Source organism: Lycium barbarum, chromosome 7, assembly GCF_019175385.1.
Source record: "Lycium barbarum isolate Lr01 chromosome 7, ASM1917538v2, whole genome shotgun sequence".
Taxonomy (NCBI): Eukaryota; Viridiplantae; Streptophyta; class Magnoliopsida; order Solanales; family Solanaceae; genus Lycium; species Lycium barbarum.
The window spans coordinates 115,823,833-115,847,124 of NC_083343.1; the positions used below are offsets into that span (position 1 = coordinate 115,823,833).

Below are 23,292 nucleotides of genomic sequence, written 5' to 3' on the forward strand. Positions count from 1 at the left end.
GATATAGTTGGGATTTGCAGATGATTTTCTACTTTTTACTAGGGTGATGGATATTTTCAAGAATTCCCACAGGCTTCTAGCTTAATAGCCAACAAGGAGAAAAACTCCATATACTTTGGAGGTTAGGCTGAAAACTCAGAAGAAATCTAGGAGCTGGTTGGTTATCTACAGGGGAAATGCTTTTCAGGTAGTTAGGAGTACCATTAAAGACACCAAAAGGTTGTCTATAATGCGGTGTCATCCATTACTAGAGACAAAGTTTGGGAGAACTACTAACTGGACATCTTAAGTTCCTCTCATATGCAGAAAGGGTCCAGCTGATACAAAATATGTTGTTTTTCATAGAAATCTTCTTATCACAGGTTTTTTGTGCCAACTACCAACATTGTGAAGACGATGGAAGCAACATGATTAAGAAATCATTGCTAGTGTGGGATAAGCTCTATTATCCTAAAGTTGCTGGTGGACTGAACTTTTTGGATAGTGCGACCTGAAATAAGCTGTTATTACTAAATTGTTGTGAAATTTGTGTTGTAAGAAGGATAGATCATGGGTTGAATGGGTTCACAGTTACTACATAAAGGGGAGGCAATAAAGAGGAGGCAAGTCTGGAGTGTCATGCCTAAACATGCTTCTTGGATAGTAAGTTTTGAAAATGAAGAGCTATGTGGGGCAAGCTGGCTGTTATGGCAGCAGACCTAGTGAATGTGTCAGTTTTCTCTATCAAAGAAAATGAATCTTCTAACAAGAGCGGAATTCCTAAAGGTGCAGTGGAGGAGATCGGTACAAAACAACTATGGACCCTCCACGTGAATTTTTCATTCCAAGACTAGTAGCTCATTTTCCGTGTGTATTACTTTGTGCTGCTTTATTTGTTTATATCTTGATATTTTGCTGTCTTATTTTCTTGCAATCCTGCATCGACTACGTTTCTTTTGAACCGAGGGTCTATCGGAAACAACCTTTTTACTGCACAACGGTAGAGGTAAGATCTGCGTTCATTCTACCCTCCCCAGATCCCACTTGTGGGATTATATTGGGTATGTTGTTGTTGTTGTAAGACTAGTAGCTCATGGAAGACTATCCACAAAACATAGATTCATGCAATGGGGAGTGACACTGACGAACAACTAGGACTATCCCTTATGTACCACACAGATTGAGAGCATTTCCTACTTATTCTTCCAATGTAACAACTCTGCACAGAACTGGAATAAACTCTTGCAATTAATGGCAAGGAGTTCATAGACCAACTCTAAAACTGGCAAGAAGAGCTAACATGGGCAGCATGCTGGAGCTGAAATATATAGGATAGTAATGGTTGCATGTATTTATTATATTTGGATTGAAAAGAACCAAAGAGTGTTTCATAACAAGCAAACAAAGTGGATGATTATTACCAGGAAAATCATCCAAGAGACATACAGGAACACTGAAGCAGAGGCTTACAAAGAGGTTTAAAGGGCAGCCCGGTGCACTAAGCTCCCGCTATGCGCGGGGTCCGGAGAAGGGCCGGACCACAAGGGTCTATTGTACGCAGCTTTACCTTGCATTTCTACAAGAGGCTGTTTCCACGGCTCGAACCCATGACCTCCTGATCACATGGCAGCAACTTTACCAGTTACGCCAAGACTTACAAAGAGGTTTAAAAGACTGAATTTTTACGCCTATGGCTCAGTAGAAGTTTTAGTTGAATAAAAGGTTGGGTTTGTGTTGAATAGTTATTGTATTTGATACTGTGGTTTGGAGTTGTCCAGATGTAGTTTTTTTATTTGTACAAAATGCTACTTTGTGCTTCCCAGAAAGATTGTCTTAGTTTGACTTGGCACGGAGCTTAAGAAATAAAGAAAAACCTTTGTAATGTGTGGTTCAAAACAAGTCTTAGATATTTGTGTGGTTATAAATCACCTTATAAAGTTAAATTGTTTCTAAATATCAAAATGTGTCAATCTTTTTGGGACAAACTAATAAGGAAAGTAAGACAATCTTTTTGGGACGGAGAGAGTATTTGGTAATAAAATCTTCTTTAATAAAATTTTTTTTACTCATTCTCTTTTATATTATATAGGAAATTTTACATAGTGTAGAGAACATATATAAGAGATATTTATATTTACTAACTACACTTTATTTTAATTGTATCTAGTAGCTAAATGTTGTATTTGAATTACCTGTCATGGCTACATTATATATTTAAAGTAGAATAATCTATTTTTATTATTTTTATTCTTGATTGAGAATCTTAGGGCTAGCTTTGATATGCTTCTTCTCCCTCCGCTGCCGACGGCCACCACGAAATTTAGCAACTAGATGTAATTAAAATAAAGTGTAATTACTAAATAGGAAAAAGGGTCAAATTTACCCCTGTACTTTGAACTAAGGAGCAAATTTATCCCTAATACTTTAAATTTTTCACCCCTACCCCTACCGTTATCAAACTTTGCAAAAATACCCCCAGCCCTAACGACATGCTGACTGGCTGCCCAGGCGGCTTGCCATGTCAGCCACCTCAGCAAACTACATGGAATATATATATATTAATTAAAAAAAATATTTTTAAAAAAATAAAAAAGCTGATCTGATTTTTTTAAAGAATAAAAAAATAATTTAAAGTATTTGTATAATTCTTTTAAAAAAAGTAAGTTTTGTATAGGGACCTATCATCATTTTGTGAGATACTCACAATCTTTAGCTCAAGGGACCTATCATCATTTTGTCTTCTCTATACCATGATTTTTCTATACAAATTTATTATGTTTTCTTCATTTTTTATAGTAGAATGAATTAAAATGTAGGGAAAAAAAATTAATGCCTAATAACTAAATATTTGATAAATATTTGAATTCCCTATGAGGAGATATTGAATTTTCGGAAGGATACAATATGTATATATACATATTAAGGAGAAATATTTACGAAACGTAATGATAGTTTTCTATTTACAAAATATAACATTACAAATCCTATAAAAAACATACTTTTTTAAAAATAATTATACAAATACTTCTTTTTTAATTTTTTTATTTCTTTTAAAAAATTGATTTTTTTATTTTTTTAGATAATCATTTATTTTTTTAAAATATATATATTTTCCACGTGCCGTTAGGGCTGAGGATATTTTTGCAAAGTTTGATAACAGTAAGGATAGGGGTGAAAAGTTTAAAGTATTAGGAATAAATTTGCCCCTTAGTTCAAAGTACATGGTAAATTTGACTCTTTTCCCTATTAAATATAAACGAAAAAGGGCTAAATATACCCCTGTATTATCGAAAAAAGGTCAAATATACCCCTCGTTATATTTTGGGTCTAAATATACCCTTACAGTTATACTTTGGGCACAAATATACCTCTCCACCGTTAAAGTTGAGTAAGGTTAATATTTTTAATGAAGAAAATGTCATGTGGCATGCCACTTCATTGTCCAAATCCAATTTTAACCCGCCCTCCTTCATTGTCATCTTTCACCATTTGCACCTCCCCCTCCACCACTACTACACCACTATACCCACCACCATTTTCACAAACTCGAAAGGCGGAAGAAATCAAAATGCTTCAAATGACTCATCCCAATTAATTAGAATTAAACAAGAAAGAAAAAGCACCGAAATTCGACTTCATAGATTGGTCCCCAATGTTTCCAAATTTATACATGACACCTAGTTTTTGAGCTGTGTTATAGCTCCTTAAAACTTTAAAGAGGTATCTACACTCTATATATTCTTTTGATACTTTATCTAGGCTTAAATTCATATGAAACAACTTTATAATTTTGTACAATTGTTTAGTTCCAACCGAAATTTCAAGTTTAAATTAATGACGACATTAATTATAGGAACGACTTCACAGAAATATCCATTGTCGAAACTGATAAGATGTGAAATATGCATAACAAATATACTTAACAAAATGCAAAAGATGTGGTGAAATGATAAACCTCATGAGTAATGACTAGCTTCCCATTTTGGTAATAGTCTAAGGGGCAGTTTGGTTTGTGATAAGTTATCCTGAGATTACAATGTGGGATTAGAAGCGGTATCAGAATTTAAATTTTATAAGTTCAATCTTTAAGTTTGTTAGCATTAATTGTACCTATTGTGTTTTTAAAATTATGGATTCAAATCTACCATTTGTTGCAATTCAATTGATTTTTTAACGTTACTTTTTAGTGGATATACTTTTTATTTATATACATATATTTGATCCTTTTTGTAAATAAGATTGCTAGGTATAATATAAAATATTTGTTTAGTTTTATAATAGATAAACTTGGATATATTTTACCTTTTAAATTATTCACATTAAATGTAATTTGATATATCAACTGAAGACTAGAATTTCTCAGAGATATTTATTTTTCCTGCTATATTACAATCTCTTGAAAGTTGAAATTAGAGAATTTTATAAGCTTTTCAAGGGGAAACATTAGCTTTGTATTTATTCACTCACATTTGTAATCTCTTGTTGAGAAAAATTATCAAAACTTCGCCAATAAATATCAAAACTATCATAAAGTGATTGAGTTGGTCGAGCAAGTGATTTCCTAAATGAGGGATTTCAGGTCCGAAACCTCCTGCTTGTTTTTTGGTAGAGCTCGTCGCACGAGGCCGAGGATTTATCTCTTCTATGTGATTTTGGGGCTATTACAATGGAACGAGATTGATCTTGTATGTTTCCGAAAAATAGCGGCTGTGATTTTCTTGTGAACAAAAAATAAAATAAGCTACTTATCAAAACTATATAACATTAATACAAATTGAGAACAATAAAATATAAATAGCCCTCAAAATCTGACCAAACGGTTGGCGGGAAATGGCGGCTCTTAATTATTGCTATTATTATTATTATTATTATTATTATTATTATTATTGCTATTATTATTATTATAGAGTACTACTAATAATTATCTTCCATTTCATCCATAATTTTGTATACTCCTAAATCCTAATTTACACTTTTTCCCTCATCTATATATTTCTTTCTTTCTTATATTTCCTTTTGTCACCTAGCTTTCCATTTCTTGATCTCTTCTCAACTGACACCTAAAGTTAAAACCCACTTGCCAAATTTCACTCAAATTTGTAGATTTATAAAGATTCTTTCAGTTTTGATATCCTAACTATTTTGGTTCATCACAACATTGGATCTTTTTTAGCTGTCTTCTCCTCCAGGTGAATACTATCTCTATTTTGTTGGTAAATGTGAAAACTTTAATTACTTCCTCTATCCCACATTATATCACATCTTTCGGATTTAAGATTCAAACAAATCTTTTTTTACCGTAATTTTTTCGCATCCTTCTTTCGTCTCAATTTATGTGATATTTTTTACTTTTTGAGAGTCAATTTTAACTAAACTTTGAATTTAAATTGGATTACATTAATTTAATATTTTAATATTAAAATTTATATTCTTGAAAATTACATGAAATTATACTACTCCCTCCGTCCCAATTTATTTGAAGGTTGACTAGTTTGGGAGTCAAATTGCTTTTTTTTTTACTTAATTTTAAACATAAATTCTTTGAGTATTTTATAATAAAATTTATATATTTGAAAACTACATAAAAAGTACTATAAATCTGCATAATTAATAATTCACAATATATGAAAATAGTTAAAAAAAATCATAGTCAAAGAAAGATTTATTTCACTCTTAAACTGATCAACTTTCAAATAAATTGGGACGGAGAAAGTAGTACTTCTCACTCTTTTTATTTTTTTTTTACGTAATTTTCAATTATTAAAATTTGAGAAAACTTAAAAGATTCCATCCCGAACTTTTTTTGCATACTCCTAAATCCTAATTTACACTTTTCACTCATATATATATATATATATATATATATATATATATATATATATATATATTTCTTTCTTTCTTTTATTCCCTTTTGACACTAAACTTTCTATTTCTGAATCTCCTTTCAACCTAACTAAAGTTAAAACCCACTTGTTAAATTTCACTCAAATTTGTAGATTTATAAAGATTCTTTCAGTTTTAATTTCCTAACCATTTGGCTTTGTCAAAAAATTGCATCTTTTTTTTTTTTTTTTCTTCTGAGCTGTCTTCTTCTCCTCCATCACACCAGGTGAATTTTACTACTGTCCTCCTTTTTATTCTTTCACCATAATTTTCTCATATCTTTTTTAAATATTTTAGATTATTAATTATGGTGACTTATAGTTTTTTATAGAAATTTTAGAATTTTATGTTCCTGTCTTGATCAATTTGAAGTCTTCATTCTCATTTCTTTGTAATTTTGAATTGCTTTATGTATCAAAATTGAGTGTTTTTGTCTTTTAGCTGTCTTCTCCCTTCTTCATTGCACAAGGTGAAAACTTTAATGATGTTTTACATCTAGCCGATTTTTAGTTGGGTATTTATTGCATTAGTAGAGGTAGGCCGAAGAAGTATTGGGGAGAGGTGATTAGACAGGACATAGCGCACGTCCAGCTTACCGAGGACTTGACCTTAGATGGGAGGTTATGGACTTATTCTTCATAGTAGTTGTTGTAGTGTTATTCTTGTAGTTTATTGTCTTTTGATTTCTGTGACTGTATGTTGTTTTCTTGTGCTTCGATTATCGTATGCATTTGTGGTAGTTACAAATACTTTTTTTGAGATACCTTTATCATGCTTTTTATATTATTTTGCCCCGACTTCTTATATTGCTTTGAATTGCTTGTCCTTATGCCGAGGTCTACCGCAAACAACCTCTCTACCTCCCAGGGTAGAGTAGTCTGCGTCAGGACGCCACTTTATGGATTCAACTGTTGTTGTTGTTGTTATTTATTGCATTAGTAAGTATACTAGCAATTCAGTATTTAAAGGTCACGTCTTGATCAATTTGAAGTACATCCCTCATTCTCATTTCTTGATAATTTTGAAGTGCTTGATGTATTCTTCCCTCTGTTGTAATTCTTCTAATCAATCAACTACGACTCAATCACAAAATAGTTGGAATCGGCTATATGAATCATCTATATCCACTGTCCTCCATTTGGGCCAATTCATTCCAAGTTGAAATGTAGTTGGTAGGGAAATTTTGGTAAGACTGTTGGGAATTTTGATAGAGTGTGATGAATCCGTGTATGTATCACGTGGAAATTGCTGTCCTTTATATTCTTCTTCTGTGGGCGATTTGAAAACAAGGAGATTTAAAGGGGTGCGTTTTTTAAACTCTCAATTCTCTTAATTAAGCCTTTATTGAATCAGAAGATTTGATCTGCACATTATTTCTATTATCACTAGTTTTTAAAAGGGTAAGTCACACGTCTGGTCGGTCAGTCAAAAATAATTACATTCGCTAGCCAATTATTCAAAAAATATACTCCCTCCGTCCCAATTTAAGTGTCTTAGTATCACATGGAAAAGATGTGTGTAATGTACTAAATGTCTTTTGAATTGTGATTTTAAACTTGCCATGTAGGATGTTTGAATTGTCAACTTACTAAATATAGAAAGAGACTCTTTTTGAGACAAACAAAAAAGGAAAGTAAGACGCTTAAATTGGGACGGAGGGAATACATTATTATAAATAAAAATGTATGTTTGATGTGTATATATTAATATAAAAAAAACATACATTTGCTGGCTATTATTTTGGTGGATGGCCATCTACGTCATTGCTCTTCTTAAAATTGGCTAATTTAGGGGCTGAAATCTATCCTACGCACAATTTATCGTCCCTTCTCTTCCCATCTAAATTGTAGTGAAGGTGTGCTGTGAGTTGATGTGGATCTCTAGCTAATATTTATCTTGGAAATTCCCTGCTATTGAACTTGCTTGGTTGATGAATCATCGTTCTGAGGTTGTGATCTTGCTGGGTTGTCATATTGTAGATAAACAATCTTCGCAAGGATTTCCATGGATTCGATGAATGGGACCGACAATGTACAAGAAACAACAACACTTCAAATCAAGGCATTCTTTGAATCAGCTCCACCACTAAAAGACGCTGCTGAAATAGAGACAAAATTGAAGGAATTTATCGAGCGGAATTCCTCATCATCAGGCAAATTTGCTCCCATAGCTTGTATTATTTCAACTTACAATGCCATATTGCCATAGATTTTATTTTGACTTTGGCTTTATAATCATTGTTCAGAAAATGGAAAAGCAAACAGGGTGGTGTGTGTGACTTCTGGTGGCACAACTGTTCCTTTGGAGAAACGATGTGTTCGTTATATTGACAACTTTAGCTCTGGTCATAGAGGATCTGCTTCCACAGAGTATATCATGAAACACGATACCTAAATTTTCTAGTAAACATTTGGTTCATATAATGTTTTAAATTCAATGAGCTGGAATTGCAGGTACTTTTTGAAGGCTGGTTATTCTGTCATCTTTCTTTATCGTAGGTTTGTACAAGTGCATTTCTTCCCTTTAAAACTAGTATATGGTCCTGACTGGATTTTTAAGGTCATGAAACTCTACGTGCAGGGGAACCTGCCAGCCATTTTGCAGATCGCTGCCTGACGATCCATTGCTTGAGTGTTTTACTTCAACTGATGATTCAAGTATTCAAGGTCTGTTAATTTTTTCATTTGTCCATTTTAATAGATATCCATGCTTTCTAGATTCCTAGCAGCATAAAACTGCATGGTGAATTTAATAAAATACTCGATATTGATTATATAGGCTCATATTGATAATTCCAATTCCTCAATACCTTTTCATCCTACCTAATAAAATAGATGGGGGGAATTATAGAAGGAGGAAATATAATGTTGTGATGGAATTTGGAAATTAACTATTATATTGATGCTATCTGCATCCCAGGCTTGTTAGGCTTGCCGGGGGGAAAAAAAAGGGGAGTTGGGGGGGGCGGGGGGGTATTTGTCACCGTTTTTGGAATATCTTAAACCTGTTTGATGTTGTTGACCATTTTATGTTTTTCAGTGGACTCATCGCATGCTGAAGTGGTGAAGAGAGCCATAACTAAAAATCGTTCAGTGAGGATCTGTTTCAATTATTCATTTCACCATTTCACTTACATTTGATAGTAATTAACTTAAGAATTTTTAATTGCAGGCAGTCAATCGAGGCTTCCTGTTGAAATTACCGTTTACAACAATTTTTGAATACTTGCAGGTAATGTTCAGTAGATCTTTTTGTTTGATAAGTAGGTTATGTTCAGTAGATTGGTGCAAATCTGTTTGGTTTAATTAGTTCTAGAAACTTCAAATCTGAGTAAGCAACATGCACCATGTCTAATATGCTGTATGAATGCTTGTAAAGAGTATTAGATGTTGTTTGTATTAAACAGATTCTTCGGATGATAGCTGTGTCTTTAAGGAGCCTTGGTCCTAGTGCCATGTTCTATCTTGCAGCTGCAGTTTCCGACTTCTATGTACCATGGGAGAGCATGGTAATCATTTATTTCTTCTTGCTCTTTTTTTTTTGGGGTTGAATTTGCAGTTGAAAATGGTTGGATACAGTTCAATCTTTGTGAATTTGTGTATTTCTTTTTTGTTGTCTCCTGCCCTCTTTTGTTTCAATACCATAAACTGTAGATATATAACGATCACAACCACGCCTCAATCCAAAGCTAGTTGGAGTCTGGTGTATGAGTCCTCAATATTATAAATGGGGAAAAGGTGCAAATATATCCCTCAACTTTGCGATTTAGAGCAGATATGCCCCTCGTTACAAAAGTGGTGCATATATACCCCTGTCGTTACAAAAATGGTGCAAATATACCCCTGCAGTTACAAAATGGTGCAAATATACCCTTTTCACTAACAGAATTTAAAAAAAAAATCATTTAATTTATTTTTTAATTAAAAAAAAGTCTTATATTTTCTTTAGTAGACATAATTTTCTAAAGCCACATGGTAATTTTGTTTTCTGGTGTGTCGGGTCTGGTAAGTTTCAAAAAATATCTCCGTGACTTTTAATTTTTTTTTTAAAGTCATTTATTTTTTGACTTTAATTTGACTTCTTTTTTTTTTCTTTTTTTTTTTGGTACCATTAGAATACTTTCTTATCCTACATGTGCTTTGAGATCGTACTCGATTAAATAAATATAGTTGCATGAAGCAGCATAAGTGCTAACCTGATTTTAAAAATTAAAAAAAGCTAAAACGTTAGGTTATTTCGAACGTCAAGCATGTGTAGATCTACTAGTGATGAAGTATACATAGGTGGAAATAGACTACGTTAGGTTATTAGGAATTTTTTATTTTCTGTGATTTTAATGAGATGCTGTACCGTATAGCCATCCTTTTAGTCTATTTCCACCTATGTATACCTCATCACTAGTAGATCTACAGATGCTTGACGTTCGAAATAACCTAACGTTTTAGCTTTTTTTAATTTTTAAAATCAGGTTAGCACTTATGCTGCTTCATGCAACTATATTTATTTAATCGAGTACGATCTCAAAGCACATGTAGGATAAGAAAATATTCTAATGGTACCAAAAAAAAAAAGTAAAAAAAGAAGAAGTCAAATTAAAGTCAAAAAATAAATGACTTAATTTTTTTTTTAAAGTCACGGAGATATTTTTTGAAACTTACCAGACCCGACACACTAGAAAAAAAATTACCATGTGGCTTTAGAAAATTATGTCTACTAAAGAAAATATAGGTAGACTTTTTTTTTAATTAAAAAATAAATTAAATGATTTTTAAAAAAATTTCCGTTAGTGAAAAGGGTATATTTGCACCATTTTGTAACTGCAGGGGTATATTTGCACCATTTTTGTAACGGCAGGGGTATATATGCACCACTTTTGTAACGAGGGGCATATCTGCTCTAAATCGCAAAGTTGAGGGGTATATTTGCACCTTTTCCCTTATAAATGCTCTGTTTGGGTTCATAATATTTCAATACTCCATACTAATTATTTAGCACTAGTGTTTCTCTAATATACTCTAGTGGGTATTCCACATTGATTGTATCCTCCCATACTCTAGTGGGTATTCCACATTGATTGTATCCTCCCACCCTCCAACAGACCTCATCTTCACCACCACCACACCCCACCTCTCATAGTAGTTGTCTCGATTATATACAAATGCTTTTAGGATAAAAAAATTTGCTTACGTACCGAACATAAGAAATTAAGTAAGAAAACCACTTATTTTCCAAGAAAACATTCTCCTTCCTACTGAACACACCCTAAGAGTCTTCTAGTGAGCACTAACCTTCTAGTTGGAATCATCAATACGGATTTTCAACTCCATTGTTTTCTATCGTTCGCTAGATCTGTTTGGATTCCTAGATATTCTAAATATTTTCAGATAATTTCTTTTCATGTGAATTTAGGTCTACCTCTTCCTCCTAGTTTCAATCTATCATGTTTTCACATTTATGAAACGGTGCATCCGGAGGCCTGCATAACATTTAGCCAAACCATCTCAAGCGTTATATCCTCATTTTATCCTCTATATGTGCTACTTGCACCTTCTAACGGATGTGATCATCTTATCTAGTCTTGTACGACCGCACATCCATCTTAAATTTGCATCTCTATGATTACTCATCTCGTGGATATGCTGAGCTTTTAGAAGGTTAACATTCATTCACATATGATATTGCTGGCCTTACCGTTGTTCTATAAAACTTGCCTTTTACTTTGTTAGGTAGAAATGGTAGATGTATAGCATGTCAGGTAATCTAGTTCTTCTAAGATCTTCTCGTATTTTGCTTAATATAAGCTCCTTTTTTACAGACGATACACAAGATCCAGTCAGGATCTGGTCCATTGGACATGCGGCTTGCTCAAGTACCAAAGATGCTTTATGTGCTTAGAAATGAGTGGGCCCCTGTGGCTTTCTGCATATCTTTCAAGGTTAGCTTATCATCTCTTCAGTTTCCTTGACCATAATCTTGAAGTCTACTATACCTGTAAAAATATGGTTACCTGACAATAACCGTGTCGACTATATATTGAGGAGAACTGTGCATATGCTGCTGCTTGGGTCTAATAAGATCAAACTCATATTCCCTTCATCTTATTCATGCAGCTCCCAATTTTAATGTTTCAGGTGTTCCAAATTTTTATTTGACATACATTTACAAACCCTTAGTATTCTATTTCTTCTAGTTTCATGAGTTCAAGTCATTAAGCAGTTCAAAAGTTGACTATAATGTGATTTCTACCCCATCGACGTAACACATGGAGTCTTAACAATTTCATTTTTTTTTTCTTTTTCTCAAGCAATAAATAAAGCGTACAAGTCAAACTAACTCAACCTGCATGCATATTCAGAATGTTCACATAAAATATGACTGGAAGGAGTGCATAGTTTCTCCCTCCGTTCCATTTTATGTGGTCTTAGTTGGGTTGGTGCCTTGGTGATGGTGGGGATGGGACGTGCTATACTTACATGCATTCAATGTGAAATTAGTAGTCTAATCTTCCTTAGCAACTTTTTGTGTCTAGAATAAAACACTTAAAAGAGTTAAAAATTAGAACTTTTAACCATTCGGTTAAAGTCTTAAGGTTAATCAAGTTACATGGTTGTCAATAGTTTGTTGACTTGTTCCATAACATGGTCTTTATCATTTAATTACCCTGTCTGATTGTCATTAATTGGATGCATTATCTTTCACTAATTAGTCTGGACAATTTTTTTTAATTCAATCCAGCGGTCCGATGTCAAATCGTTGTTCTATCGGAATTTACTGAGTGGTCGAGTATATCCTGGACACACACACACACGTATGGATATGTATGTGACCTGTATATTTTATACCTCTGCTCATCACATATAGTTCGAATACTGATTTCAACATTTACCTTTTAACAGCTGGAGACAGATACAGATATCCTTTTAGGTAAGGCTGATATGGCCCTCAAAAAGTACAAGATGCATATGGTGGTAGCTAATGAACTTTCAACCCGTAAAGAGGAAGTTATAGTTGTCACTGAGCAGGAAAAGATCACAGTTCATCGGGACACAACTCAGGATGGGGCTGATGTCGAGGATCCATTGATTAAGCTTGTTGTCGGTAGGCATTCGGCGTACATCAACCATTCTGATGCATGATCTAAAAGGACTGACCGATGATATTTTGTGGATCAGTGGAAACTGAGTTCATTACAAGGAGATTGCAGTACATCTATGCAACAATTATGTAACCAGTTGTTTAAAAGGAGATATACCTTTTCACCCCACTCAACCAACTACCACAGCCTCTCTTGGAAGAACAAAAAGAAAAGAGGGTGTGCCTTTAGTTATTCTTATGGCGAGCCTATTTTTCTTGTTAAAGAATACATTCAATGAAATAAAAAGCAGCTGTGCCATTGAATTCATCAGCAAAATTTTGCAATTCAGTGTTGGCTATTTACTGTTTATTAGTGTTTTGGTGCCCTCTAAAATCATTTCGCTAAGGCGGTAAGCAGGAAACACCCTTAACTCCTAAGGTTGGACGAGTCTCGTATAATGGTAGTATTCAGGTGAGCTCGCACACCTCGACTATTCCACCAGGTACTGCTATCTCGTAGTTAAAAGACAAATGAATAATACCCTGCAAGAATTGATTGAACCGCCCGGATCCTTGTTGACTAAGGAGCAGCAGTACTAGCAGAAAGAGATACAGCATCTATGCAAGCATCAATATAAATATAGATAAGGAGTCGACCATGACAAATAGAAAACTAAATGTTTCAAACTTGCCAGGTTCAGTATAGTAAAAAGTCAACCTATGATTGATGTTCAGCTAAATAACTTACAAAGATACTATATTTTCATTTGTAAAGCGACAGATGGGAGATATCATATATACAACTTTTTCTTCCTCCTCTATTGCACAATACATTGCTTCAATGCCAAAACAACTTTCCAAAATACTGCATTCTTCATCAGGTAAATCGAGGAGAACCAACATGCGTTGAATTTCCTATCGGTTTTCATCATTATCCTCTGCAAGCTCCAGACCTTCAGCAGCAAGAAGCCTGCTAATGACCTTTTTCTTTTCCTCTTCTGCTTTTCTCCGCATTATATCTCTTTTCCTTAAGACAAGTGTATGCCGCTTCAACGTATTATTAAAATTCTCGACAGAAGCCTTTCTCTCTTTAGCAATAATTCTCCTTTCTTCTTCGGGATCCATCTGAAAATCCATTTTTTCAAATAAAATTTTAGATGACACTTGGAAAGAAATGTACATCATATTTGTAGTTTCCACTTTCCAGGAGTGGAATGAAGGAAAAACACACAAGGGATGAACAACGGAAAACTGATCAAGCACTGCATGTATTTTTGTACCATGTTCATACATGATATATCATATGTATGACATAATGCAGATTGAGTGACCTGCTGGATGTAAGGCTAATGCTAGTTCACAAGTGACGGAATATCTATCACTACGGTGAAAAGAGAGGAACTGAGAGGAAAGAAAATGGAGATTGATGAACTAATCAATCTCTTTAGATCATACCAATATATGTTATAGTATTTTACGTGGGATTTTCAAAGCCAGATTATGTTACCGCGAGATTAAAGGATTACAAAGCACGTCTTAATATGTGCATATCTTGAAGTGATATTCATCAGTGCATTACCAACACAAAAAACGCATTGCATAAGTTAACAAGGATAATGCAGAATGCACTATTAGACGACTAGCGCTAGAGATACAAAAAGTGTACTAAAAACAGTTCGATACCTTTGAACGAGCAAGACGGCGGGCCTTCAGATTTAATTCTAGCCGCTGCTGTTCAGCCCATGCAGCAATGGCCATATCACCCCGCTGGTCAAATGCTTTTCGCTTTTTTATAAGCCACTCCACCCATGCTTCAGATGCCTGATGAATAACAGAACAGCATTATCTAAGTTTGAGAAAGCAGGACCCAGAAGCTAGAGAACAAATAGCACCACATTCATGAAACGCTTCATTGACAGCAAAAAGTATAAACTAATCCATCTGACAAGTAAACGACTGGGGCTAATTATGGTGTCATGAACAATACTAGAACTTTTGCAAAATCACTAATCTTACTATTGGCAAATTCTATTATTCAACAGAACCTTAGTAGATAATTTTAAGACCGATGGGATTCCGTTTACTCCAGAGAAGACGGATTGAACCTTACTGGTTCAGTTATAGCCCCTAGCAAAAAAGATGCCAATGTTGCAAGAACATAAAACACTTCTTTTTTCGCATTTGCTTTTGCAAATATAAAGATTTTATTAACAAAGGGGTAAACTCAGTACACAAAAGGTATACAGAAGAGCACTATACACATGTTATAATCCACAAGTCTATGTGCTCTACAGAAAACATCTAAAAAAACAAAAGACACAACACTTCACCTCTGATAATTTAGTCCAATTTTGTCCTATCCTGATGTATTCTAGTTCTACAGAAAATTTTACTTGTTCTGTCCTATCTCTATCCAACAAAGTATATGGTTTCACTTTCATTTACATGAATTCATGTTTGTACTCCAGACGCCTCAACTCTCACAGAGAGTGAATGGCATGCACGTCTGTCCGCCAATATGAAAGTATATGCCATTATTTCATGACTGAAAAAATCTGTTCTAAAGATTGGTATATTTGTATTTTGCACAGATTAGGTTCAACTAAGTTCCATGTGAAGTGATAATATCTCAGTTTTCATTAGCATGACCTGACCAAAAGTGAAAGTTTGACTAATTTGGAGCAGCTGGTAAACTTCTGAAAAGGATTATAAGTAACTCAGGAAATAGAGAAGCTTCAAACAAAACCTAATGTATTATAGAAGGCATAGTGAAGTGTTTGTGAAGGAAAACGATATCACTTAATACATAACACTATATAATATGCAAAGTTTGTATCGTTCTACTATTTCTGTGGTGATTTTGACTCCCCACTTTCCATTATTACACATGCCCAAAAAAAAAAAAAAAAAACACGCACACACACACAAAAACAAAAAAGGGCAGCCCAGTGCACAAAGCATCCGGCGTTAGCAAAAAAGATTAAAAGGGGAATAAAAGTATACTGCATATTTATGGCTTTAAGAGTATTCTGGTCTTCAAAATTTCTCATGATCCTCAATTCCTCATACATTTGTTATAGTAAAGACTTCATCACAATTATAGTATTTCCCTTATCACTTGAAACTGCCACATCTGAGAGTTAGAGGCATTTATTCATTTAGTGACCCTAAATGGTTTGCAAGGGAAGTTCCAACCCCACTTAAAATCAATCTCACTAGCATCATTAGTGTCTTAATATTATTTCATCAAGGAGCTGGATTTGGATAACCTATGCAACGACTCACTGATAGGTACAACATTCACAATACGAAAGAGGAATATGTATTTATGCAACGATTCACTGATAGGTACAACCATCCACAATAAGCGAAAGGAATATGTAATTTCTCATTTTTATATACATTTCCCTTTCTATGCACAAAAAAATGGTGGTTTGCACCTTCAAACAATTACTCAGATATTTTAAGGAGGCAAGATGAAATATACTGAAAGGCCTTCACTGAAGCATGTTCATTTGGCCTCGCAAAATTCGCTCACACATCAGCAAGAGGCTATATATAGAACAGAGTCATTTAGACTCTAGCCCAAATTTAGAACATGATTATACTTGGATAATAAGCAATCTTCTCTTTTTTTAATTGATAAAAAGATAATAAATCAACAACTATCAACATTATTGTAAATTTTCACCTTCATGGGGTTCACTCGATTGTCACTATCATATTTTCTCCGTTCTTCTTCATCTATAAGCAGTTCGTAAGCAGCTTGAATCTTAATGAATCGAGCTTCAGCAGTTTCTCCTTCCTCAAGAGTCCCTCTGCCATTATAAACTTAGAGGAGAAACAGAAGTAAGTTAGTTCCAGATAAAAGAGAACAGCCCATACAAGGGCTCTAGGAAATTGATTCTCTGAATCAAACAAGAAATCATCTGGATTGACCAACAAGAGATGGCAACCATTATTTTTTTATACAGAACAAGGAGATCACTCCACCCACCCTCAATTCAGAAAGAAAATAAAATACATAACCATCATAACTTCTCCCTTCATTGAGGCTTAAGAATTAAATTCCCAAACTGCGAACCATTTAAAATTTGTTGTCCAATAACATACAAATATTCCTGATAAGATCATTTTTGTTTCTTAAATTTTGAATTTTCAACAGCCTAACCGGGAAAGAGGGCCCAACTTACTGAAGTTTTGTTCATTGAGAGTTCGTGACAGAGAAAATGGACGTCCACACAACTGTAGTAGTTTGACCAAACCGGTTGAGCTAGGAATAAGATTTTGAATGATTATTAAATGTTTCTAATGAGCAACTGCCATTATCCCATTAGGTCTGTGCACAACTAAATCTTATCTATGATATTTCCATTTTCCACTTGTGAGAAACTGCAATGGCACACCCTCAAAAAATCAAATATTGATAGAAATGATCTCGTGGAACAGAAAAAAGTATTTCCTAACACCAATTCATGAGTTAGCTTTGCTGACAGGCCTACTTTGGACATATCAAATCCGGCTTTACAGGAATAGGTCATTTACTAGTACAAAAACACATCATATACAACAGTTCCACAGCTAAAGAGAGATCCTATCCAAGGCCTGTTACAGAAAAAAAAAAAAGAAAAACCGTAGAAAGGCATTCTACTAGTGAGGATAACTCAAGTCATAGCAAAAGCCGTGGAGGAGGAGGGGGGGAAGGAGGGAATGGGAGTCGGGAGGAAAAGTGGAAGTGTGATATTACATGAAAGCTCTAATAATTGAAGATGAGCATACAACTTAAATATAATATTATAGGAAGCTTCTGGATAAAGTGTCCAAACAGCTGGGCGCAAAACCAACTTGTCACATTTACACACACATATCTGCATCTGTATTTACAGTGTCTTTTTTCAAATTCAAGGGCGTGAGTAGAGCCAAAAAGACTTTTTTTTTTTCTTTCTATTCATTGGCATGAATTGTATAACAAAGAGAAGCGTGCCAAAAAAGTTCTTTTGTGTACATGCATACAAATATAGCTAAAATTAAAACTACAATCAGGTCAATTACAAGTACACAACATATTGATGCTTGAAGAATTCAATTCCTAGCACTTTCTATGAAGCTTCCTCCAAATCTATGAATGACAAGGGATGCTTCCTCACACCTAGGAGTCACCTTCCTCTCACCCACCATTGAAGCTTCCTCACACCTTCCTCCTAGCTTCCTCCTACCTAGTTTTGGTCCTATAAACAGAGAAGCTTGTAAAGCTTTCTATTATCAGATATTATATCATCACAGCACAACCAAGAAGAGTTGTGTAATATCCTTGAGAGATTTGTGAGGTGTCTTTTGAGAGTTTTTTTTTTTTGTTAGAGCTTGTATGTCTCTTCTTTCTATTCTTGAAAGTAATAGAAGTATTTTTCTCTCATATTAGCTCGATACTTTAATTCCCCCAACAAGTGGTATCAGAGCCTGGTTGAGCTTTTGATATTTATTTTTTTTTCAGAAAAAAAAGCTACTGTCTGAAAAATCGTGTTTTTCAATTTTGCTCGGAATTGCAATCTGATTATACCATTGGATTCGTCTCGTCGAGAGGAGTAAACTGGTATTTTTCGGCGACCAACCGGCCACCGGAAGCCACCGCACGCGCCACGCACGCGCCGGCGGGAAGGCATACACGCCGCACGTGCCAACCAGGGGAGGAAGACGAGCTGCGTCATCGCTGACGTCAGCAGAACGTCAGCGCCACGCCACAACAAAAAGATCAGAGTTGTTAAGTTTGGTACACTCTGATGTCTGCGGTCCTATGGAGGTTGAATCACTCAGTGGAAGCAGATATTTTCTGACTTTTATCGATGATGCTTCTCGGAAAGTGTGGGTGTATTTCCTGAAGACGAAAGACCAGGTGTTCGAGTGCTTCAAGTCATTTCACGTCTTGGTAGAACGTGAAACAGGAAAGAAGCTGAAATGTCTCCGATCTGATAATGGAGGCGAGTATACTTCCAAGGCGTTCGATGCATATTGCAGAGCATATGGCATTCGACATGAGAAGTCAGTACCACGCACCCCTCAGCACAATGGCATTGCTGAAAGAATGAACCGGACTATCATGGAGCGTGTCCGGAGCATGCTGAACATGGCTAAACTTCCAAAGCCATTTTGGGGAGAAGCAGTCAATACCGCATGTTATCTCATCAACCGATCACCTTCAGTACCACTCAACTTTGAAGTTCCAGAGAGCCTATGGACAGGTAAGGATCCTACATACTCACATCTTAGAGTATTTGGTTGTTCATCATATGCACATGTATCCAAAGAGCTCAGGCAGAAGCTTGATGCGAGAACTATACCATGCATTTTCATTGGCTACGGAAATGAAGAGTTTGGATACAGGTTATGGGATCCTAAGGAGAAAAAAGTGATCAGAAGCAGGGACGTTGTGCTTCACGAAAATTTGACAATAGAAGACATTGAAAAATCCACGATGTCTCAGAAGTCAAATGAGGGTGCTCAAGTTTCAAATGAAGCACCAGAATTGTTCTTGAGAAATAATGACGAAGTGCCAGAAGAAAACTCAGAAGCAGAAGAAGATGAGGAGACAGAAGAGAGTGCTGAGCAAGGGGAGCCACAACCCACCTCACCAGAACCATCGCACAACACAGATGATGGTAGTTCTTCTCAGATGGTTCCAACTGCTCGTAGATCTGAACGAGGCCATATACCATCAAAAAGGTACTCATCATCTGAATACCTTTTGCTTACTGAAGATGGAGAACCTGAGAGTTTTCAAGAAGCTATGTCTCATAAGGATAAAGCAAAATGGCTGATAGCAATGCAAGATGAGTTAGAATCTCTACAGAAAAATCAAACTTATGAGATCGTAGAACTTCGTAAAGGGAAGAAGGCACTGAGAAACAAATGGGTGTTCAAGTTAAAGAAGGATGCAAGCGGACAAGTGGTGAAACACAAAGCTCGGTTGGTTGTCAAAGGGTTCCAGCAGAAGAAAGGAATTGACTTTGATGAGATCTTTGCACCAGTTGTCAAGATGACCTCAATCCGAGTTATACTTGCCTTGGCAGCAAGTATGAACTTGGAGCTTGAACAGATAGATGTGAAGACAACATTTCTTCACGGAGATTTGAAAGAAGAAATCTATATGCAGCAGCCAGAAGGTTTTGAGGTTTCAAGTGATAATCTCGTGTGCAAGCTATCTAAAAGCTTGTATGGTTAGAAGCAGGCACCAAGGCAGTGGAATAAGAAGTTTGACTCATGCATGAAAAGTCAAGGCTACAAGAAGACTACTGCGGATGAGTGTGTATACATCAAGAGACTTCCAGACGGTACCTTCATTGCTCTTCTACTATATGTAGACGACATGTTGATCGTTGGGAAAGGTCAAATAAAGATAAACCAACTGAAGAAAGAACTCTCTAAGTCTTTTGATATGAAAGACTTAGGACCGGTTCAACAGATTCTTGGGATGCAGATCACTCGAGACAGGAAGAATCGCAAGTTATGGCTATCTCAAGAGAAGTACATTGAACGGGTACTTGAGAGATTCAACATGAATAATACCAAACCAGTTAGTGTTCCACTTGCGAATCACTTCAAGTTGAGCAAAAGAACATGTCCCACATCCAAGGAAGAGATCGGGGAGATGTCAGCGGTGCCCTATTCTTCAGCAGTTGGAAGTGGAAGTCTGATGTATGTTATGGTATGCACACGGCTAGATATCGCTCATGCAGTGGGTACAGTGAGTCGTTTTCTCTCTAACCCCGGGAAGGAGCATTGGGAGGCAGTCAAATGGATTCTCAGATACTTGAAGGGTACCACGAAGTTATGTCTTTGCTACGGAGGAGCTGATCCAGTCTTGGAAGGCTATACAGATGTTAATATGGCCGGAGATATTGATAGTAGAAAATCTACTTCAGGATATATCTACACTTTTGCAGGGGGAGCTGTTTCTTGGCAATCAAGATTGCAGAAGTGTGTCGCTTTATCTACAACAGAAGCAGAATACATTGCTGCCGCTGAAGCTGGTAAAGAAATGTTGTGGCTAAAGCGCTATCTCCAAGAACTTGGGATCCAACAGAAAGAGTACAAGATACATTGTGACAGTCAGAGTGCTCTAGACTTGAGAAAGAACTCCATGTACCATTCCCGTACAAAACATATTGATGTTCGGTATCACTGGATACGCGAGACGATTGATCAACAACTGTTGAGACTAGTGAAGATCAACACAAAGGAGAATCCATCAGACATGCTGACAAAGGTGGTGACACGAGATAAGCTAGAACTATGCAGAGACATAGTCGGGATGCTTGTTCTGAATATGCCTGGAAGGGGAGAATTGAAGAATTCAATTTCCAGGACATATCCAGTTACAAGCAAATTGAAGAATTCAATTCCTAGCACTTTCTATGAAGCTTCCTCCAAATCTATAAATGACAAGGGATGCTTCCTCACACCTAGGAGTCACCTTCCTCTCACCCACCATTGAAGCTTCCTCTAAGCTTCCTCCTAGCTTCCTCCTACCTAGTTTTGGTCCTATAAATAGAGAAGCTTGTAAAGCTTTCTATTATAAGATATTAGATTATCACAGCACAACCAAGAAGAGTTGTGTAATATCCTTGAGAGATTTGTGAGGTGTCTTTTGAGAGTTTTTTTTTTTTTTGTTAGAGCTTGTATGTCTCTTCTTTCTATTCTTGAAAGTAATAGAAGTATTTTTCTCTCATATTAGCTCGATACTTTAATTCCCCCAACAATGCTGATACCTGAAAAGAAAAGGTAAACAAAGAGAAAATGCATGTGTGAGGAATGCACTAAAATGACAACTATAAGATTAAGCACAAACCATCTGGATGGTAAAACTTTGCAAGACGTCTATATGCCACCTTTATTTGTTCTTCATCTGCATCCCTTTCAAGTTCTGCAAACAGAAACATTCCATCAGTTTTTGCAAATAATGCAAAAGCATTCAAATGCACAAGGTGAGAGGAAGGGGGCTCGACTGCGCTTTATAGTCCGCTAAAATGATGGGGATCAAAAGGTAGTTTTAGTGTGTCTAATACACTTCATAAAAGCTTGATAAGTTGGAATGAGATTGTCCGTATAGGCATATGACACTTGTACACATATATCCCAAGATGAAGATGTCCTTTATGAAGCCAGATCGGATAAACACCAACAAAAATAAAGAATTATAGAAAAGGCTAGAAACGAAAAGATTACAAGAAGACTCATACACATAGAACTCATGAAACAATGAAAATGCACCCTGTTAATCATGAAATTGACAGTTTCTTGCAAAGATTTATTATTTGAATCTGCTTTTTCTAGGTTCCTGGTTGTTCTGATATGTTAACTTGAGCTAGCAGAGAAAATAATTTGGTTTTAGCGCAGTTTTGCAACTCATAGATCCTCTATACTTTGCTAAAAGACCAGTATTTAACACAACCCAAATGTTGCTAACCAAGTCCAATCCAAATACATGTTCGATCAGAAACTATCAATACTTGTACCTTCTATTTGAAAATCCCCCATATCCTCATCACACTTAAGTATAGCTCTGCATTTACTAAAAGATATTTTCTCATCATAATTCCCAGTCAAATTGAGTTCAACATTTTTTCTTTGACAACAACAACCACTACGCCTCAGTCCCAAACAAGTTGGGGTCAGCTATGTGAATCATCACCGACCATGTTACTCGGCCAATATTACAAAAATAAAAATAATTACTAGTAATCTATTCTAAACATGGATTAAAAAGGACAGCCCGGTGCACAAAGCACCCCGCGTTAGCAGGGTTGCACCCCAAGGACGTGATGTAGACCGCCTATGATTTCTATGATTTGTTTTAGACTACCATTATTTCTTAAACTTGATGCCCAGTCAAACAACGGCCACGGAGGGAGTAATAAAAATCCTGAACACAGAAAACTGAAAAGAAAATAACATACCTAAAGTTTCATAAGGAGACTTGGAATCGTTCCAATTATAAGCACAAGTAGTCATCATTTTCCTTTGCTTATTATTATTATTCAATCGATAATCCCACGTGTCATTTCTTCTCGACCATGATTGCACCACCCAAGGTTTAGGGTTTGAATTAAGGTTACGGGTTGAAACCCTAACTGATGATTTACCCAATAATATGTCTCTGCAACAACAACTGATTGAAAAATAGTATACACTTTGAGGTCTACAAATTGATCTCAAATTGCTCATAATTCTCAATTTTTTTGGGCAAATTTCACACCGCTTTTCCAATTTTATGACATTAATTAATGGAGTAGAAATTGGAAGAAGATTGATGAAGAAATGAATCTTTTGTGAATCTAATTTTTTTTAAAAAAAAATAAAAAT

General features: G+C 35.5%; 2 protein-coding genes across 8 annotated transcripts; one reads left to right on the top strand and one right to left on the bottom strand.

Moving 5' to 3' along the window:
* Window positions 1–5,011: 5,011 nt before the first annotated feature.
* Window positions 5,012–13,273, top strand: LOC132603921 (phosphopantothenate--cysteine ligase 2-like). Of its 7 annotated transcripts, XM_060317224.1 has the most exons (11): window positions 5,020–5,150; window positions 6,060–6,088; window positions 7,842–8,014; window positions 8,108–8,231; window positions 8,316–8,360; window positions 8,443–8,528; window positions 8,902–8,954; window positions 9,034–9,093; window positions 9,269–9,370; window positions 11,678–11,797; window positions 12,759–13,273. In XM_060317224.1, the coding sequence occupies exons 3-11, from the start codon at window positions 7,867–7,869 to the stop codon at window positions 12,996–12,998; spliced, it is 978 nt and encodes a 325-aa protein (XP_060173207.1). In that variant the 5' UTR covers window positions 5,020–5,150; window positions 6,060–6,088; window positions 7,842–7,866; the 3' UTR covers window positions 12,999–13,273. The 7 variants fall into 7 exon arrangements, with proteins under 7 accessions (XP_060173211.1, XP_060173207.1, XP_060173212.1 ...); XM_060317228.1 differs by lacking the exon at window positions 6,060–6,088 and having other exon boundaries at window positions 5,012–5,168; XM_060317223.1 differs by lacking the exon at window positions 5,020–5,150 and having other exon boundaries at window positions 5,896–6,088.
* Window positions 13,274–13,555: 282 nt separating this feature from the next.
* Window positions 13,556–23,292, bottom strand: LOC132603923 (pre-mRNA-splicing factor cwf23). Its single transcript, XM_060317230.1, has 5 exons — window positions 22,887–23,292; window positions 21,779–21,853; window positions 16,628–16,767; window positions 14,620–14,757; window positions 13,556–14,061 (listed from the first exon to the last, which is right to left on the bottom strand). Exons 1-5 carry the CDS (start codon window positions 23,152–23,154, stop codon window positions 13,852–13,854), a joined length of 831 nt encoding a protein of 276 aa, XP_060173213.1. The 5' UTR covers window positions 23,155–23,292; the 3' UTR covers window positions 13,556–13,851.

Bases quoted from the DNA above. Each gene is read 5' to 3' on its own strand.
- LOC132603921 (XM_060317228.1), top strand. From the start codon at position 7,867: ATGGATTCGATGAATGGGACCGACAATGTACAAGAAACAACAACACTT. The intron at 8,361-8,442 runs GTTTGTACAAGT...CTCTACGTGCAG, and splicing joins GTCATCTTTCTTTATCGTAG to GGGAACCTGCCAGCCATTTT. The intron at 9,094-9,268 runs GTAATGTTCAGT...TGTATTAAACAG, and splicing joins CAATTTTTGAATACTTGCAG to ATTCTTCGGATGATAGCTGT.
- LOC132603923 (XM_060317230.1), bottom strand. From the start codon at position 23,154: ATGAGCAATTTGAGATCAATTTGTAGACCTCAAAGTGTATACTATTTT. The intron at 14,758-16,627 runs GTGAAAATTTAC...GTTATTCATCAG, and splicing joins ATCGAGTGAACCCCATGAAG to GCATCTGAAGCATGGGTGGA. The intron at 14,062-14,619 runs GTATCGAACTGT...ATGGATTTTCAG, and splicing joins GCCGTCTTGCTCGTTCAAAG to ATGGATCCCGAAGAAGAAAG.